This window comes from Nansenia antarctica, assembly GCF_963989245.1.
Source record: "Nansenia antarctica genome assembly, chromosome: 3".
Lineage (NCBI taxonomy): Eukaryota > Metazoa > Chordata > Actinopteri > Argentiniformes > Microstomatidae > Nansenia > Nansenia antarctica.
Genome location: NC_137688.1, coordinates 72008150 through 72021784, shown reverse-complemented (window position 1 = coordinate 72021784; position 13635 = coordinate 72008150). Strand labels below are relative to the sequence as shown.

Here is a 13635-nt window from a genome sequence, read left to right as displayed (position 1 = left end):
TTTACCCTCCTCTCCTGCTCCTCTCCCCTCCTCTCCTCTCCTCTCCCCTCCTCTCCTCCCCTCCTCTCTCCTCTCCTCTCCCCTCCTCTCTCTTCCCCTCCTCTCTCTTCCCCTCCTCTCCTCTCCCCTCCTCTCCACTCCTCTCTCCTGCGGCCCTAGCTCCGCCCAGCAGCAACGTGAGGGAGCGTGTTTCCTGTTTGCGCTCCCTGAGGCTGCTGATAGGCCACGCCCCCTACCAGCGCCTGGTCCTGGGCTTCCTATTGGCTGGGCTGGCCTTCCAGGTGAGTCCTCCTGTCTGAACTCCCATCCTTCTTTAGCCAATCACTTGCTTGTTGTTGAAGGACGGTAGACGAGCTTCTTGATCGCCCACCCCCCCCATATTGCTTTCATTGCTTTGATTTTATTTTAATTTCTGCTGTTTTTCCCCCAATGTTTTGCCTACCATGCCTGCTATCTGTCAAACTTATGTGGATCTTTCAAAGAGAGTCAACTTATTGGAATATACCAAAGCCGAGATAAGAACATCAGAGTCAAGCCAAGGTTTCCGACAAGAGCCTGGGAATCACGTGACTGCCCCCCCCCCCCCTGCCCACTGTTGACAGAGGTAACCTCGAATTCATCGGCTCCTAAGTCTTAACACGTGGCTCTCTGGTGTGTGCAAACTTAAAGGGCTGAAGTTTATTGACCGCTGGAACATTCTGCAGGCAGAGAAACCTATTCAAAAGAGACGGCCTCCACTTAAACAGATCAGGAGAATACCATCTAATGAACAACCTTCTCTTCAACCTCATACACTCTCCTCCCCCTTCCCTCGATGCTCTGAACCAACTGGAAGGCCAACCACGCAGGACTCCTCAGACTCAGCACAGGCAGCTGTTCAGGTGGATAAACTCCAGGTCTCCCCACAGTAAAGCCTCCAAACTCATCACCACTGGGGGGGTTTTGAAGCTCACTTTTTATTTCAATGTTGTTGTTTTTTTTTACATTTTTATGAAGATGATTAAATCCTAACAGATGTCCCTGGGGAACCTGGCTCTGTTCTGCAGCCACGCGGCCGGGCTGGGGGGAAGCTTCCAGCTCCTCATCCTGACCCTGCTGGTGAGACCCTGACCCCTAACCCAGACACTGACCTTAACCCTGACCCCTGACCCCTGACCCTGACACTGACCTTAACCCTGACCCTATCCCCTGACCCTGACACTGACCTTAACCCTGACCCTGACCCTGACCCTGACCTTAACCCTGACCCTGACCCTGACCCTGACCCCTGACCCTGACCCTGACCCCTGACCCTGAACCTGACCCTAACCCCTGACCCTGAACCTGACCCAGACCCTAACCCTGACCCCTGACCCTGACCCCAGACCCTGTGTGTCTGTGATGAGTGTGTGTGTGTGTGTGTGTGTGTGTGTGTGTGATGAGTGTGTGTGTGTGTGTGTGTGTGTGATGAGTGTGTGTGTGTGTGTGATGAGTGTGTGTGTGTGTGTGTGTGTGTGTGATGAGTGTGTGTGTGATGAGTGTGTGTGTGATGAGTGTGTGTGTGTGACGAGTGTGTGTGTGTGATGAGTGTGTGTGTGTGTGATGAGTGTGTGTGTGTGATGAGTGTGTGTGTGTGTGTCCCAGCAGGTCTCAGCCACGGTGGCGGTCCCAGTGTGGCAAGCGGTCCTGCTGAGGCTGGGAAAGAAGACCACCCTGTTCATCGGTCTGCCTGTGAGTGCAGGGGGGGTGGGGGGAGGCTAGGTGGGATGCTTGGTGAGGTCTTTAGGACAGGGTGGAGGCTAGGTGGGATGCTTGGTGAGGTCTTTAGGACAGGGTGGAGGCTAGGTGGGATGCTTGGTGAGGACAGGGTAGAGGCTAGGTGGGATGCTTGGTGAGGAAAAGGTAGAGGCTAGGTGGGATGCTTGGTGAGGAAAAGGTAGAGGCTAGGTGGGATGCTTGGTGAGGACAGGGTGGAGGCTAGGTGGGATGCTTGGTGAGGTCTTTAGGACAGGGTGGAGGCTAGGTGGGATGCTTGGAGAGGACAGGGTGGAGGCTAGGTGGGATGCTTGGAGAGGACAGGGTAGAGGCTAGGTGGGATGCTTGGTGAGGACAGGGTGGAGGCTAGGTGGGATGCTTGTTGAGGACAGGGTAGAGGCTAGGTGAGATGCTTAGAGCGGACAGGGTGCAGGCTAGGTGGGATGCTTGGAGAGGACAGGGTGGAGGCTAGGTGGGATGCTTGGTGAGGACAGGGTGGAGGCTAGGTGGGATGCTTGGTGAGGACAGGGTGGGATGCTTGAAGAGGACAGGGTGGAGGCTCGATGGGATGCTTGGTGAGGCCTTTAGGACAGGGTAGAGGCTAGGTGGGATGCTTGGAGAGGACAGGGTGGAGGCTAGGTGGGATGCTTAGTGAGGACAGGGTAGAGGCTAGGTGGGATGCTTGGTGAGGACAGGGTGGAGGCTAGGTGGGATGCTTGGAGAGGACAGGGTGGAGGCTAGGTGGGATGCTTGGTGAGGCCTTTAGGACAGGGTAGAGCCTAGGTGGGATGCTTGGAGAGGACAGGGTGGAGGCTAGGTGGGATGCTTGGAGAGGACAGGGTGGAGGCTAGGTGGGATGCTTGGAGAGGACAGGGTGGAGGCTAGGTGGGATGCTTGGAGAGGACAGGGTGGAGGCTAGGTGGGATGCTTGGGATGACCCAACTCTGATGTTACCCCATTGAAGGTGACATTTAAAACTAAAAAGGTAAGGTCATCCATCTTTATGAAATTAAAATATATACACACATTTCTTTGTGTGCGTGCGTGTGTGTGTGTGTGTGTGTGCGTGTGTGTGTGCAGCTCTTCATCCCGGCCGTGGTCGTCATGGCGTCGGTGCCTAGCAACCTGCCGGTCTCCATGGTGATGTGTGTCCTGCTGGGGTCCAGCCTGGCCTGCCTGGTGCTGCTGCCCTGGTGGGTCACGACCATAACCATAACCCTAACCCTAACCCTGTCCCTAACCCTAACCCTAACCCTAACTCTATCCCTAACCATAACCCTAACCCTAACCCTAACCCTATCCCTAACCAGAACCCTAACCCGAACCTCTCTAACCATAACCTCAACCCTAACCTCACTGCTGCTGTCTGCTCCAGCTGTGACCTCTGAACTCTGACTAACAGATCACAGACAGAATCACAGACAGACAGAATCACAGACAGACAGACAGACAGACAGAGTCACAGACAGACAGACAGAATCACAGACAGATAGACAGACAGAATCACAGACAGACAGAATCACAGACAGACAGACAGAATCAAAGACAGACAGACAGAATCACAGACAGAATCACAGACAGACAGACAGACAGAATCACAGACAGACAGAATCACAGACAGACAGACAGAATCACAGACAACTCTGTCAAAGTCAACCCTGCTAGTACAGATGATGCAACATATTTAAATCTAAAGCCTGGTACACATAAAGATAATCTGGGGTAGTCTAAAGCCTGGTACACATAAAGATAACCTGGGGTAGTCTAAAGCCTGGTACACATAAAGATAACCTGGGGTAGTCTAAAGCCTGGTACGCACATAAAGATAATCTGGGGTAGTCTAAAGCCTGGTACACACATAAAGATAATCTGGCCGATTTTGGCCTGATTTCCCCCCTTCCGACCAAGGACAGCAAACGCCCGATTATCAGATTGTTCTAAAGATTATCCTACAAGATTATCCTGTGGTGTGAGGTGTGTTAAGAGTCAATTTCTCCCGACAATCTGCTCGGAAAATGGTCGGGGCCGACGATCGTAAATATTAAACGTGTTCAATACTTACGATCAAAAGTCCTCTTGCGTGGGGGCGAAACTGACAACTCCCAAGTCCGATTGTGACATGGTATGGGATGTAGCCAATCAAGAAGCGAGACTGACGCGTCTTTTACTTTTCGTTCTTCGCCACTTTACAGTATTTGCCCTGTCGCACATGGCTGCCTCTACAGGTCAGTCAGGGTACTACTACCCTGATCACGTGAGATTTCTAACTTGGGGGACGAGACTCTAGACTGCCGTAGGACAGATCTTTGTATGTGGTGTGCTGTATTGGAGATAATAATAATAATAATAATAATAATAATAATAACTTTATTTATCTAGCGACTTTCAGGGGACCCAAGGTTGCTTTCCAGAGAAACAGGAAAGAAAACCAAACCCGTCACACAGACAGAAACAACAACACACCTAGAGAAGGCCTGAGTGAACAGGCCAGGTCTGATTGGCTGTCCTCACCCCTCCTGCCCCTCCCCTCCCCTCCTCACCCCTGCCTCAACCCTCCTCACTCCTCCTCACCCCTCCTGCCCCTCCCCTCCCCACCCCTGCCTCACCCCTCCCCACCCCTGCCTCACCCCTCCTCCCACCTCCCCTCCCCTCCCTCCTGCAGGTCGATGCTGCCTGACGTGGTGGAGGATGCGTGTGTGAGCAGCCCCTGCTGCCGGGGGCGGGAGCCCCTGTTCTTCTCCTGCCTGGCCTTCTGCAGGAAGCTGGGGGGGGGCCTGGCTGTGGGGGGGTCGGCCCTGACCCTGCAGTGAGTCACCCCCCCATCCCCTCTCCCTCCCTCCCTCCTCTCTCTCCCCCTCCCTCCTTCCTCTCTCTCTCTCTTCACCTCTCCTGCCCCCCTCCCTCTCTCTCCCTTCTCTCTCTCCCTCTCTCTCTCTCTCTCTCTCTCTCTCTCTTCACCTCCCCCTCTCCCACCCACTGGCTGTCTGTTCATCTCTCTCACCTCTCTCTCTCTCTCCCCCCCCCCTTGCTCTCTCTCTCTCTCTCTCTCTCTTTCCTGCTTTCCCTCTCTCTCTCCCTCTTTCCTGCTCTCTCTTTCCTGCTTTCTCTCCCTCCCTCCCTCTCTCTCTCTCTCTCTCTCTCTCTCTCTCTTTCCTGCTTTCTCTCTTTCCTGCTTTCCCTCTCACCTCTCTCTCTCTTTTAGAACAAAATGTTTCTTCATTTCTTTGACAGTCTACTTTCTCCATTTGTGTGTGTGTGTGTGTGTGTGTGTATATACATGCATTATTTAGTCATTTATTTATTCATTTAATTATTAATTCTGAATCATTTATTTTGATATAACAACACAATAACACAATAAACATATATATGAAACAATAACAGAGCATATATATGAAACAATAACACACAAAACTATAAACAGACCGATTAATAAAAGATAAACACACGCTTGTTTGTTTGTTGTGTTGTGTTGTGCAGTTTCGTTGGTTACCGTGCCGACGCGTGTAGCCATGGCGACGGCGTGGTGACGGCGCTGAGGGTTCTGTTCGCTCCGGTCCCGGTGGTTCTGCTGCTGCTGGGCCTGCTGGCCTTCTACCACTACCCCACTGGGCTGGGCCAGGAGGAGGGGTGAGGAGGGGGGAGGAGGGGAGGGAGGGGTGAGGAGGGGGGAGGAGGGGGGAGGAAGGGTGGGTCTGCAAATGTTGGAAGTGTTTTAGTTGTGTGATGGTAGATGTGTTCCTCCTCCTGTGTTCAGCCCAGAGACGACAGCTCCTCTGGCAGGAGAGGAAGATGATGAGGAAGATGATGAGGAAGATGATGGACAGCCTCACATCTCTGGTCTGGTGTCAGGTGTCCCCTCTCTGTCCAGGCTGAGGTCCAGCCGTGTCCCAGACACCTCCGCCTGCAGAGCGAAGAACAGCCAAAGCAGCAGTCACAGAGCCAGTCACAGCAGCAGTCACAGCAGCAGCCACCGAGGCTCCAGGAAGTCAGAGAACCAGTCAGACCAGCCTGCTCCCTCCTTACATAACAGCCCACAACACGTCTGTCTGGCTCTGCGCCCCCCTCCACATGCACCTCGGCCTCCCTCCGCTCAGCCTCCCCCCCGCAGATCTGGACCACAGCCAAACCACCGTCACCAGAAGTCTGGTCATAGGTCTTCTTCTAATGACGAGGTTGAAGTTAGGTCAAAGGTCACGTGGGTCTGATATAATTCCTCGGTTGGCTGGTGAGTGTTTAGTGTGTGTTTGTGTTCGTATCGTTCCAATGTCTGACAACCAACGCTTCGACTTTGTTTACGCAAGATGCATTGACGAATAAATATTTCATTAATAATTTATTTGAATTTGGACTGTTTCTTGTATGACGTTCCCTTCTGGTTGTCCAGTAGATTCATTGGAGGCTCTCTACATCTGTGAACATCATCATGTCAAACATCACAAGCATTCACTGATAACTGGCCCCTTGAAACACTCATCCATGCATTTGTTTCCAGTAGACTTGATTATTGTAATGGTCTACTAACAGGCCTATCTAAAGGAGCTGGAGGCTATTCCACGAACGTTGATTAGTATATCGGCGCTAAAAATAAAAAAAATAAAAAATGCGGCGACTCGGGATTGGAATTCAAGCCTCAGGTGATTCCTCGAACGAGGATCAGGCTTGTGTCATGAGTGTTCACAGAACACCGGCTTAGAAATCCTCGATATGGGCGCGTGCACGCAGACATAAAGAGCCCTGAAGAGTCAAACTGTCGAAATGAAGATACTGCACTCTTTTTGCGCAGCACTTCTAATTATTGATTTTTATGAAGACCAAAAATAAGATGTAAAATAGTGCAATACTGCCGCAATTAACAAGGTGAGGGAAATGGTTTGGCAAGATATTGCAGACCGATTAAATGCGTAGGTCATACTAGCCCCAGTTATTGTTATATGTTCATATTTTAATAAATGAATATTTACTACTGTGGTGATATCAGCAGAAGGCTACAGACTGCCATATCGTCACAATGGCCTATTGGTATTGACTGCTGCCATGGTATTTATTCGTCATTTTAAGACGGTGGTTCAAATCCCTCTTCAGACACACTTTTTATTGAATTTCGTTGTCTGAATCTAATCTAAAATCTAATCTAAAAAAGTATATAGGCTATAAAATGATGGTGCAGGCTAATTTACAAGAACTGACACAATTACAATGGTGTTTGAAGCCTTTCTGAGTAAATTATGTTCTTCTAACTGGACCCTGGATTTAGCATAGATTATTTTTTCTAATGATTACTGATGGATAGATGATTCACTTAGACAGATATATATTTATATTGTAAATCGATTTGCATGAAGGCTTCGGTTAAATGTAAAAAAAAAAACAACTTTAAGTTAAATCAAGCCTCGAACTCACAGCCTTCAGAACTCTAACTGGCTGCCTTAAACCCTGCACCAGCCACACCGCTGTAATGACAGCAATGCAAGTTGATAGACATACCTATTTTATTTTATTTTTTACACTTTTAAATTTATTTATTTATCGATCTATCTATCTATCACACTTTCGAAATCTCAAGTTATCTATCACACAATCAAACTATCTATCGATCACACTTTCAAAATATCAAATTACCTATCTATCACACAGTCAAACTATCTATCTATCTATCTCGTGTGAAGTGGGAACTAATATTTCCTAAAAGACACTTGAGGAACTGTCGTTCGGGATGTAGTTTCCGCCTGTGAGCCTTTTTTGACGCACGCATTACCGAAACCAGCCTGTAAGTCTGCTCAGGACCAGAATTACTCAGAAGGATTGGTTGCATAGCAACCAAGCAGTGAATTATTTTAGCCACATTGATGGAACCGACCGCAAGCTTATTTAAACCTGGATCAGAGTTAATCGCCTGGATCAGAGTTAATCGCGCTTAGTGGAACGGGCCCCTGGTCTACTAACAGGCCTACAGTACAGGCCTACATTACATGACAGGCCTGACATTACACCAACCCTGAGATCTCTACACTGGCTACCAGTCTCTCAGAGAATTGAATTCAAAGTCCTCCTAATTTGCAGACAAATCACAAAATGGTCTTGGACCAAAATACACATCAGATCTCCAACCCTATACGTATAAATATATTTTAATGCTGTATGTAAAGCACTTTGAATTGCCCCTCTGTTGTGTGAAATGTGAATGTAAACTGGCCCCTCCCCCTCGTTGTAGCGTAAAGGCGTTTGACTTCCGGTCTGTGCTCCATTGTGGCAGGGAGGAGAACAGCGAAGCCAGGATGGGAGTACAGATCGAGACCATAACCCCGGGGGATGGTGAGGAAAATACCCATCCTTTTGTGTCTATTATTGATCATAATTCATCCGTGTAGCGGGTTAACGTCCCGGGTTCTGATCCTCTCTCTGTCTCTTCTCAGGCGAGACGTTCCCTAAGACGGGCCAGACGGTGGTGGTCCACTACGTGGGTGAGTCAGAGAGGCGGGGGGACGTTTACTTCCTGGAATTACATTCCATTACATTCCTTTAATACGGAATAATTTTTAAAAATATATTAATATTTATTTTGAGTGTCCGAGAATTTTACGATGTCCGATTACTAGGAGATTATTAATAGAACACTCGCAAACCTAAGACAGGCAGGCCATGTTGGGAAAACACCGAGCGATTTCGCCAGCGATTAGTCGGACCCCGGTTAGCTAGCTTCCTAGCCAGCCCGCTAGCCCCTAACTCCTGCCATGTAATGGATCTGCTGCTTTAGCCCATTCAATGACCGTCTAGCTCAGACAGACACCAGCCACACTAATGGTAGGGAGGATTTAGCATCCATTGGATTGGCTAACTAGCTGTGCTCTGGTCCAATCAGAGTGGCCTGTGAGTGCTCTAACTGAGCTAGCCTCTCTCTAACCCGCCAGGCTAACTGAGCTAGCCTCTGTCTAACCCGCCAGGCTAACTGAGCTAGCCTCTGTCTGACCCACCAGGCTAACTGAGCTAGCCTCTGTCTGACCCACCAGGCTAACTGAGCTAGCCTCTGTCTAACGCACCCTGCTAACTGAGCTAGCCTCTGTCTAACCCACCCAGGCTAACTGAGCTAGCCTCTGTATAACCCACCCGGCTAACTGAGCTAGCCTCTGTCTAACCCTCCAGGCTAACTGAGCTAGCCTCTGTATAACCCACCCTGCTAACTGAGCTAGCCTCTGTCTAACCCACCCAGCTAACTGAGCTAGCCTCTGTCTGTATAACCCACCAGGCTAACTGAGCTAGCCTCTGTCTGACCCACCAGGCTAACTGAGCTAGCCTCTGTCTAACCCACCAGGCTAACTGAGCTAGCCTCTGTCTAACCCACCAGGCTAACTGAGCTAGCCTCTGTATAACCCACCCAGGCTAACTGAGCTAGCCTCTGTCTAACCCACCAGGCTAACTGAGCTAGCCTCTGTCTGACCCACCAGGCTAACTGAGCTAGCCTCTGTCTGACCCACCAGGCTAACTGAGCTAGCCTCTGTCTAACCCACCAGGCTAACTGAGCTAGCCTCTGTCTGACCCACCAGGCTAACTGAGCTAGCCTCTGTCTGACCCACCCAGGCTAACTGAGCTAGCCTCTGTCTAACCCACCAGGCTAACTGAGCTAGCCTCTGTCTGACCCACCAGGCTAACTGAGCTAGCCTCTGTATAACCCACCAGGCTAACTGAGCTAGCCTCTGTCTAACCCACCCAGGCTAACTGAGCTAGCCTCTGTCTAACCCACCAGGCTAACTGAGCTAGCCTCTGTCTGACCCACCCAGCTAACTGAGCTAGCCTCTGTATAACCCACCAGGCTAACGGAGCTAGCCTCTGTCTAACCCACCCATGTTAGAAGTCCCTCTATAACTGATGTAGCTAACAGCTAACGAAGCTACAGTTGACGTTAGATTAGATCAGATTCGACTTTATTGTCATTGCAGAGTACAAGTACTATACAACGAAATGTTCTATATAAATAGAACAAGAATGGTAATGATGGGTGACTATGTAATATACAGTATGTGCAGAGGTAGTATTGTAATTTGTAAACAGTGTAGTTTAGAGCTATGTACAGTTATGATCTATGTACAGTTATGGTCTATATACAGTTATGATCTATGTACAGTTATGGGCTATATACAGTTATGAGCTATATACAGTTAAGAGTTATACAGATATGACCTATATACAGATATGAGCTATGTACAGTTATGGGCTATATACAGGGTTCCCACGGGTCCTTGAAGTCCTTGAAAGTTTGTGAATTTTGTGAAAAAGAAATTAAGGTCTTAAAAGTTTTTGAAAATAGACATGGGTCATTGAAAGTGCTTGAATTCCCCCCCCCTCTTTCTCTAAAAAAAAGTATATATATTCAAAAAAATGTTACATGGCTCGAGGGAATTGAGTCTGGAAAGTCCTTGAAAGGTGCTTGAATTTGATGTTTCAGAAGGTGTGGGAACACTGTATATACAGTTATGAGCTATGTACAGTTATGAACTCTATACACTTATGAGATATATACAGTTATGAGCTATGTGCAGTTATGAGCTCTATACAGTGAGGTACTGCGGTGGTGTGACTCTCTCCTCCCTCAGGCTCTCTGGTGGATGGAACCAAGTTCGACTCCTCCAGGGACAGAGGGAAGCCCTTCAAGTTCAAGATTGGCAAGAAGGAGGTGATCCGCGGCTGGGAGGATGGAGTGGCCAAGGTGAGGAGGAGGGGGAGGAGGAGGGGGAAGTGGTAAAGGAGGGTGAGGTGGAGGAGGAGGAAGAGGAGGTGGTGGTGGAGGAGGAGGAGGAGGAGGTGGTGGAGGAGACAGGACAGTGACAGTGGAATTGTTGAGAGCTGGTCAGCACCAAGGCATTTCCTTACATTGTGTGATTGTATTCAGTGTCATGATGATGTAATGATGATGATCATACATGATACGTGAACTGGCATCCGAGTGATGTGTGTTTGACATGTTCACAATGCTTGTGTTTAGGGCTGCAACGATTAGTCGACATAATCGACGACGTCGATCATAAAAACTCGTCGACGTGGAATTTTAGTGTCGACTAATCGTATTTAAAAAAATAAAAAACGGGATTTTTATTTATTTTTTATTTTTTATTTTATTTTACGGGAGCCATGCAATAATCAGCTGGGTAAGTTTTAGCTAACGTTGTTAGCCAACTGGCTAACGTTATATTGTTAGGGTCGTAATGTTTATGTTAGCTTTACTGTTACATGTTGGAAAACAACGTCTCATGGACAGGGCTGTACATGCTATGAGCGTTTGTGCTATTCATTTATTTGCCCTGTGGCACACGTGTGACAGACAGAGGCGCTTGTATGTAACGTTACGTAGCAGTGGTTTTCCATGTTGAAGCCAGGAGAACGCGAGATGAAATGAAGTGAGGGGTGGTCGCTATTAAAATACCAGGTAGTCATGGTGGATGATCATGAATGATGCTTGATAAGTGAATGCTATTTCAATTATGTTGAGTCCACCAGCGAGCTGTCTGTAAGATAAACAGCGCCAAGCGTAGCCTACTAACGTGAGCTGTCTGTAGTCTAGCCAGCAATGCTAGCTAGCCAATCAACTAGCTCTGTGAGCAGCTGTAGCTTGGCGTAACGTTAGGTTAGATAGCTAGTTAAGCCGGATTTATGCTTCTGCGTCGCCATTTACGCGCAGCGAAAAGCCACACGACTAATAGAAAAAATAATCGACAGATTAGTCGACTACCAAAATAATCGTTAGTTGCAGCCCTACTTGTGTTTAGAATGTATCTTAGTAGGACACTGTCAGTGTGTCTGTAGTGTGTCAGTGTCATTTTTTGATGTCATGTGTCTGGTATGTGTGTCTGGTGTCAATATGCTGTAATGTGTGTGTGGTGTGTTATGTAATGCCCCAGCACTGTGTCTCCTAAGATTTCTACTCCCCCCCCCCCCCCTTGTACTGTTTCTCCAGTATCTATTAGAGGAAGAAATATATATATATATATATATATATATATATATATATATTGTTTTATCACGACGACTGCCAGTGGCCCCTGGCCTGAGCTAGATTACTCTTCCTGTTACGACTGGTGGACTGATGATTCACTTTCTTAGTCAAATGTATCAGTTGTCAGTCACTTTGGGATAAGGCGTCTGCTAAATGCCAACAATGTAATAATAATAATTCTAGTCTAGTAGTGGTGTTTCAGGCGGGATTTGAACTCACAACCTTCCGATCACAAGTCCAACTCACTATCCACTAGACCACCACTACCCCTATGTAACATGTCTGTCCTGTGCCCCCCCCCCCCAGATGAGTGTGGGCCAGCGGGCGCGGCTGACCTGCTCCCCAGACTTCGCCTACGGGGCCAAAGGTCACCCCGGCATCATCCCCCCCAACGCCGTCCTCATCTTCGACGTGGAGCTGCTCAGCCTGGAGTGACGCTGACGCACTTACACTCACTACTTCAGGGTGAGACGGGGGTGTGTGTGACGTGTTAGGGTGTCCTCAGATCCACTCACTACTTCAGGGTGAGACAGGTGACGTGGTAGGGTGTGAGACGTTTTTAAAATTATTTTTTTACCCCAATCCCTGACGAAGAGCCAAATTAGACCAGGCCGAATATGGGAAAGGCGACAAAAAAATCACCAAATAGTCAGACAACTATTTACCTAAAGAAATAGTGAATTATATAATGAATATATATGATGAATAGTCTTGTAAATTCAGGGTGAGACGAGGTGGCGTGTGAGGCTGTCTCCCAGTAGCCGACGTCAGCCATGTTTATTCAGTAAAACTCATTTACAGCGATGTTAACGCTAGAACAGCCCTGCCTTTTTTTTTTTGTTACCTACGTGTTACTTTTTTAATTCATTCATTTATTTAAAAGGGACAATGGTCAGTCATGGACTCTCCCTGAGTTAGCTGGGTAGTGTTCTAGTGTTCATGACCCCACCCATGGCTGTTCTAGTGTTAAGAGACGTTAACGGACATGTTAGTGTGTTTAACAAGCTTCTGTGCTTAACTCTAATCTTCTCCCTCCCCTCTCCTCTCCCCCCCAGGTTGACTCCTATCTCGGGAACACGGGCGTAAAGGCTAAAGGAAGCTCACGTCTCTACTTCACCTTCACCACTTCACCTTCTAGACACCAGCCTGTTTCTGTCACCTGCTTCTCCAGCCCCTCCCCCTCCCTCCCTGCTCCCTCTAGCCCCTCCCCCCTCCCTCTAGCTAACCTACAACACTGTAACAGCACCTAGGCCATAGCTTCTCCTCCCGTAGCCATTATGTCATTTTTAATTCTCTTTTTATTGTCGTATTTTTTTTATGATATCGTGTATTTTTTTCTTTTCTTTATTTTTTTTGTATTTGACTTCAGGTTTTGTAAGTCAGGCCGGTCGCTCAGGACCGGCTCATCACACGGACGGTAAACAGACGTAAACAGACTCTCATTCCGAGGCTCAGTGAGTGGCCTTTCTCTAGTGTTGATGTGGGCATGTTTATCAATTAAAAAGAATCACTGCTTCCCACACGGACCTGCCTCGTCTCTACCACACTATACAGCCACACTGACCTTTAACCCTGGTTCCCTTGACAACCCTGGTTTAATCACCACATAGCCAGACTGTAGGGCTGTAACGATGCATCGCGATACGAATATGTGACAGTTCAAATCGCTGAGATGGAAAAATGTATCGCGATACTCTTAACGCTTGAAAACCGAAAGCGTTACTTGTATTACTGTAATTCCTAAACTATGTGCTGTCAAAACTATTCCACAGGTTCATGAAAGCAGAGATGCTGCACTTTTGTCAGAGACAAAAAACGGATTTTTCAGTCATTTGTCTGCAATTTCATTTTAGTTTAGTTCAAAAATCGTTAGAAAATAGTATTGTGAGTTGAGTATCGTTACATCCCTACCA

The 13635-nt window shown here is 48.1% G+C and overlaps 2 protein-coding genes across 2 annotated transcripts in view; both read left to right on the top strand.

Moving 5' to 3' along the window:
* LOC308154363 (sodium-dependent lysophosphatidylcholine symporter 1-like) overlaps window positions 1-6152 on the top strand; it is a gene marked incomplete at both ends in the record, with an annotated part of 12420 nt that extends 6268 nt beyond the window's left edge. Inside the window, 8 exons of the mRNA XM_080527526.1 lie at window positions 160-281; window positions 1015-1098; window positions 1627-1710; window positions 2815-2927; window positions 4397-4540; window positions 5215-5364; window positions 5492-5734; window positions 6125-6152. Coding sequence (XP_080383652.1) covers window positions 160-281; window positions 1015-1098; window positions 1627-1710; window positions 2815-2927; window positions 4397-4540; window positions 5215-5364; window positions 5492-5734; window positions 6125-6152 — 968 coding nt within the window. The remainder of the gene's footprint in view (window positions 1-159; window positions 282-1014; window positions 1099-1626; window positions 1711-2814; window positions 2928-4396; window positions 4541-5214; window positions 5365-5491; window positions 5735-6124) is intronic.
* A 1825-nt stretch (window positions 6153-7977) lies between these two features.
* On the top strand, window positions 7978-13236 carry LOC308152252 (peptidyl-prolyl cis-trans isomerase FKBP1A-like). Its single transcript, XM_080525179.1, has 5 exons — window positions 7978-8049; window positions 8151-8198; window positions 10326-10438; window positions 12029-12187; window positions 12778-13236. Exons 1-4 carry the CDS (start codon window positions 8013-8015, stop codon window positions 12155-12157), a joined length of 327 nt encoding a protein of 108 aa, XP_080381305.1. The 5' UTR covers window positions 7978-8012; the 3' UTR covers window positions 12158-12187; window positions 12778-13236.
* Window positions 13237-13635: the final 399 nt, after the last annotated feature.